A 6,232-nucleotide genomic window follows, 5' to 3' on the forward strand; every position below is an offset into this window, starting at 1 on the left:
ATTCTGCTCCTCGACAGTTATTTCCACCATGTTGTTTTCCAGCTCACATATTTGTGTTTTAATTTCTAACACACCAGCAGCTCTCTACACTATTATTTATTGCCATTATACTTGTAATGAGATAAGTAATTTCATAATGGATGTTCCTGTGCTCTATGGTTTTTTAAGTTTATTGTTCATTCAGTTTAATCCTCTCATTGAAGGACTAAAAAAGAGCTGGGGAAGGCTATTCCTTTAGCAGCAAAGTGTCATAACTTACTGAAATTGCTCTCAACCAAAATAAGCAATACAATGTGCGATTTGTGTGGGTTGACAAATAAAAACAGCTTTTAAAAAGCCTAATTCTTAAATGTTCTCAGTTAACTTTATGTAAACAAAATAGGCTGATAGGTATTTGGGGATTTCTGGATCTTATCACACTGTGTCTGGATGCCTGGGAGGCTGTGTAGGGTATTGGTTTTTGTATCCATCTTTCATGTGTGGAAACTTCCTGCCTTTAAGCCTCACATGACAGCAGTCCAGTAAAAACTTTCAGCCGTTTTGTGGAGAAGTTCTTAGGATTGAAATGAAGAGATACTTAGAATTTAACTCCTAAAATAGTTAGCAGTGAGTAAGTGTGCAAGTCCGTGCATGCCACCAGTGAAGAGAACCATTGTCACTATGGTTCTCTCCCCAGAGAAGCAGTGTTCTGGAGTTGGCCTGCTTCCTTTCTAAATTTGTTGTTCCTGTTTACAGCTGGACTTGATATAGCTCATGGATGTGTGGGGAATCTACAAGAGTTGCTATCACTGTGGTGCTGAGAGTTCTATACAGAATAACCTGGAGGAGGTCATTCAAGTAGAACCGGAAGCTCTGGAGATGGTCCCTGCAGATTATACAGAAGTGAAAAACCTAATTCCCTGTGGAATGAATACAAACATATATAAGGGATAATTTAGACCCCATACAAGTTAATAAAGAGTCATTATTTTCTGATCGGTGTATTATTTTGTGGTCTTATTGATCTCAGTGTATTACGCATGTGCTTTGAAGTTACTGGTAAACGGATTTCATCCCGACCTGGTATACTGTTGAGGATTGCAGGCCTGATGAAATTATCTCATCTAGAATGATGGCATGGTCACTGGTGAGTTTCTCAATACTCCCCATGAAATTATCTCATCTAGAATGATGGCATGGTCACTGGTGAGTTTCTCAATACTCCCCATGAAATTATCTCATCTAGAATGATGGCATGGTCACTGGTGAGTTTCTCAGTACTCCCCGTGAGGTCTAGTCCACTGTCTGATCCTCTAACAGCATCACAGCTTATTCTGATCAAATGGTGGCATTCGTTTCTTACCAACAGAAAGCTGGCTTTGGAAAATCATGGCCAGCTTTTTTTTTTTTTTTTTTTTAAGCATTTTAGTCATCACATTACTTTGGCTGTACAACAGGGTGGGAGGGGGAGCACCGTTTCCCTGTGTACCCATTTTAAGCAGAGTTATGATGATGTGCTCATGAAGAAAAGATGCTATTCTGGCCCAGCCTCTGACATATCAGTGAACCCTAAAACAAAAACAAGCAAACAAAAACACAGTAACTGAGAGATTCATCACCAGTTGTTAGGATTCTATCATTTCATTACACTCTACTTGCAGGTCTCAGAAAGTTTGGTTGTGTTAAAACACTTCTTCCTTAATTTCCCCATCTTTCCCAGCTCTACCCAAGTCTCCTTTCCTATCTCTCTGGATGATGTTTCCTTTCCTATAATAAGAAAATAAGAAACCCTTATTTTTTTTCCTATCCTCATTTCTGCCCCAAATTCTAACTTCTCCTTCCTTGGTGTCACAAACTTCATCGTAGCCAGTCTCCCATATCCTCAGCAGCCCCATAAATAGTCATTGATTCACTTTATTTTGCAAACATTAATATTAAAGGCATCAATGATTCATTCCTCCTGTGGACTGCTGCTCATTACTAATTGCGAAAGAATTCTTCAGTATTGTGCTGAGAATTAAAAACCCTCTGTGCTTTGATTGAAAATGGAACTGCATGAAGAGAGAGGGGAGTTGTTTACTCTGGGGCTTTAGGATGTCCCATTATACTATGTATACTTCAATCAATCTTGACATACAGTTTGCCCATTTAAAGCAACCCCAGTGAAGGATATCATATCTTACTGTCCAGTTGGATAGTTGAGGCCCAGGGGAGCTTTGTGACTTGGACAAAACTGAGACATTTGTCAGAATCAAGAGGGCAAACTTTGTTCTCTAAATGCTTCGTTATTCACCTCGGATCCTCCTGGCAGCGTGAATCAGTTCAATGCGTGTGGCCTCATAAGCATCCCCTGTCTTCGACAGTTTGGGGAATTCTTTCTTGGACACATCAGTCCTTCTGTCAAACCAGGAAAAGTTTGCATCAGGTTAGTCCTTTGTGATACTTTTTGATTTCTGTTATAACACCGTGGGATTATTTGTGCTTCCCCTAACCCCACTTTTACCTAAATTATCTTAATACCCAAAAGAAGAAGCAAGTTTAACAGGCTAGGGAGAGAAAGGACTAAATTAGCCATGTAATTTCTGAATCTGTTTCATGCAGGCAGAGTATCCGTGCTGTGTGGACTTGTTCAGAACATACTGTTTTGAGTAGGGGCATCATGTTTTAGATGAACACACCAAGGTCCCATTTCCCTGAAGTGAGATGTGCAGATCTGTAGAACTTCTAGGTGTTGCGCCTGCCGTGGCCCCAGAGAGCAGCATGCAAGATGTCATCGTCAGTCAGCCGCAGGCTAGTCCCCGGAAGGCCACTCGTCCCACAGATGGAAGGCTTGTGTGGGAATTGGAAGTTGCTATCAGGCCTGGCGCCTTTGGACCTCTGTGTCACTAACATTCACTGACTTGTAGAGGCGGTAGAGATAAAGGAGGGGACTCCCCCCCCCAGTCACCACCCAAATGTGCTGCCCCCCATTAAAAGCCACTGTCTCAAATGTTGGAGTTTGGTCCTTTGCCAATTAATATATGTATAAAACTTAGAATCTTGAAAAATTCCTTGGAAAGCCATGTTGGGGATAGGCAGTGTTTCACCTAGTCCAGCTTGGTTTTTGAAAGTAAATGAACACATATATACTTCGATGTTGAATATGCACAGTGCTAATGACTGGATTTGCAGCTCATTTTGATTCAGACAACACTATAACGCAGTCCACTATCTCCCACTGGCCTCAGTGTATTCTTCTCCCAGGTATTCTAGGTTCACAACACAAGCTGGTAGCTCAGTCAGAGTAGAGGCCGTGAGGGGACGCGGTGTGGGTGAGGAAAGGACGCTAGGCTCGCCTGGATCCTGGGTTCGTGTTCTCCCTCTGCAGCTCAATCTGTGGCCTTTTCAAGATGCTGCACATATTACCTGCATTCCAGGCTTATTGAGGAAGAGCATGCTCGTGAAAGTACTTTGTAAACTGTAAAATGCTTTACATGAATAAAACATGATGGTATTATGAAAACTCAAAGTAGAAGGCATGGGCAGAACTTTTTAATAGGTCTGCCTTCTGTCTTTATTTCCATCTTATTTCTTGCAGAACCTTGAGTGTTCCAGTCTCTGTGTGATCAAGGTAGGGTGTTAGGACCCGGGGTAGGTTTTTAATAGTTTCAATAAGGTGACCACGCATCCCAGTTTACTTAGGAGTTGTCGTCCTGGCATAATTAACAGTGTCCGCTTTCACTCTCAGAAGTGTCCTCCTAATACGGATTATGGATTATATGGTCCCCCTGGGTTTTGATTACATTAAATTAGTATCAAAACCAGGGCCCAAGCAATGGACATGTCCTGTCCTGGGAACCACCCCTCTCCTGTTAGTGCCCTGCTGGAGCTAAATACCCAGGGAGAAAACAGCGAGATGGAAATCAGGGGCAGCTGGGTTGTAGCTCATGGCTTAGGTTTGTAGCCTGCCTCCTGCATCCAGATCTTGCCACCAACTGGCTGCCAAGCCTGGGGCAGAGCAAGAGCATCGTGTTGGGCCTTCTCAGAAAGAGTAGGGCCAGATTGGCAGCCTGGAGGAGAGAAGAAATGCATATGAAGTGTAATGTACTTATAATCTATCAGGGGTTTTAATGACCCCTAATAAATAAGGTCGAGTCACCAATCACATTGGTAAGTCTTCCTCCCTGCAGCAGGCAGGATGGCCTGGGAGAAGGCAGGACCTTCTCACTCAAAGGGGGTTCACAGCTGGCTTTGTAGGAGCTGCTTGAATAAGGGGAACAGGTGCTGCCCAGGGTGTAGAGAAAACAGCCCCAGACACATGCCCCTTTCCCAACCTCACGTTTACATGCCCCAGGCCCATGGCCTTTGCACTGCAGCATGTGGGGTGGGTGAGGACCCTGACTGGGGGTCTGACAGACCTGGGAGGAGTCCTCGACTATCATGTCTTAGCTTGGGTGAGTCTCTGAATTTCTCTAAGCCCCTCACGGAGTGATTGTTAGGATTAGTGAGCACATAGCATGACGGCAGGATGGGGAGAGGGGTGTAGGAGGAAGATGACATCATCACGGGGAAGCTTGAGGAACAACCAAAGTGGTGGTAGGGTGTTCTGGATAATTACCAGCCTCCCTATGGATACATGTTGTGTTGTAAATGAGGGCAGAGTTTTAGAGATCGAGGAGGGTGAGGAGAAAAGAGTGGTCCGGCAGCTGGCAGGGAGGGGAAATTTGGGAGTAGGGACGCACAGGCATCTGTGGGGCATGTTATTCTTAGTTTTTTCCTGTGTGGGGTGTGAGTCTTCACATCCCCACTAAATATTCAGTGAAATCTCTATTTCTCACTAGTGTGTTTAGAGTTGGTTATTTAAGAGGATGCATATAACTGTGATGAACTCTGACCTGCATCAAGGAGGGCAAGGGTGAAATAGGCTGCCCACGGAGAGTCCAGTCATCTCTGGATTACATGTGTACCTTACTGCTGAAACCTGAAATCAGTCAAATGTGAGGAACAGTGAACTCTACTCCTTAGGTCACAATATAGGCCCCCATGCCTCCAAGCTGTGATTTCATGGCCAAAACCAAACATCTGTGTAACAATTCCCCTTCCAGAAGTTAAGAACGAAAATGAACTCTATTCTTGAAAGTAACAGCAAGCAGATAACAGCTTGACCAGGACAGCACAAAAGGCAGTGTCTGTGATACCTTTGTCATTGCTCCTAATTTAAAAATTGCATTCCAAGCTGTTGGGCTTGAATTTGATCAAATGAGGGAAATTGAGACCAGATCCAACACACCATCGAAGATACAGATGCGTGCCACGTGACCACATGGCTTTGTTGTGTATTTCACAGGATGCTATGTCTGTCCATAGTGTTAAGACTGTGCCCTGCTGAGGGGTCTCCAGCGATTTTGAAAACAGGAAAGAGATTCCTCTCCCTATTGTGGTGGTCCACCCACTTGGATTAGAAACAGTCCTGCCCAGAGAGGCAGAAGGAAGGGCATGGTGAACCTCTGGCAAATCCAATCTTAAGTAATGTGTGAGTGGCTTTTCTCTGTCTCTGCCCTAACAAGAATAAAAGGTTGAAAAATATGTCCGTTTCTTACTAGTTTGCATTGACAGAAGTTAGCAGAGGATGGGGGTTAAAGGAAGTTATAAGGCATTTCTGATGCCAGGTGGTATAATACCCTAGTTCCACCTGGGAATGTATGATGGGGGTTGGCAGAATCCAGCAGAAGCTATCCTAAGTCTGATGTGTCATTTCTGCAGCTTCAGCAGCACCCAAGAACCCTGTTTGTCAACACCGAGTTCCTGTGGCCTGCATCCCAATGTTTGCCAGATGAGGTGAACAGAATAGAATGTACTCACCTCTGAGAAGATTAGAGTCTATCTTGGACCAGACATGAAGCTGAGGCACGAGCCCTATGCAAAGTAATACGGAAATACCAGTCCCCTCCTAACTTTTTTTTTTACTAAAGGAGAAATATCATCCAAAACTAAACGTATCTCTGGCTTGAGTGTTTCACAAGTGGATGGAACTGAGGCACTTAGATGCAAGCTCTACCTGCCTCTGCCTGAGGGTTGCGGGGCGTGGGCAGTGGGAGAAGGCAGGCCATTCCAAATGCCACACTTGCTGGTCTTCAAAGGCAATGGTAGAGATATGGGACTCAAAAAAGGAAAAGGGGGCTGGAGTTCTTGGTATTCTTCAAAGTAATCTTGGGAAGCAGCATGCTTGTTTCAGTCATTCATTTAAAGCAAACCAGCTGCATTGTTTTGATCA

The 6,232-nt window shown here is 44.0% G+C and overlaps 1 protein-coding gene across 3 annotated transcripts in view; it reads left to right on the plus strand.

Moving 5' to 3' along the window:
• The window catches only part of XRCC5 (X-ray repair cross complementing 5), a 97,464-nt gene extending 96,480 nt beyond the window's left edge, over positions 1-984 (plus strand). For all 3 annotated transcript variants that reach the window (XM_007187879.2, XM_007187880.2, XM_057551208.1), the window contains one exon: positions 736-984. In XM_007187879.2, coding sequence (XP_007187941.1) covers positions 736-750 — 15 coding nt within the window. In that variant the 3' untranslated portion in view covers positions 751-984. The remainder of the gene's footprint in view (positions 1-735) is intronic.
• The last annotated feature ends 5,248 nt before the right edge of the window (positions 985-6,232 follow it).

This window comes from Balaenoptera acutorostrata, chromosome 8 (genome assembly GCF_949987535.1).
Source record: "Balaenoptera acutorostrata chromosome 8, mBalAcu1.1, whole genome shotgun sequence".
Lineage (NCBI taxonomy): Eukaryota > Metazoa > Chordata > Mammalia > Artiodactyla > Balaenopteridae > Balaenoptera > Balaenoptera acutorostrata.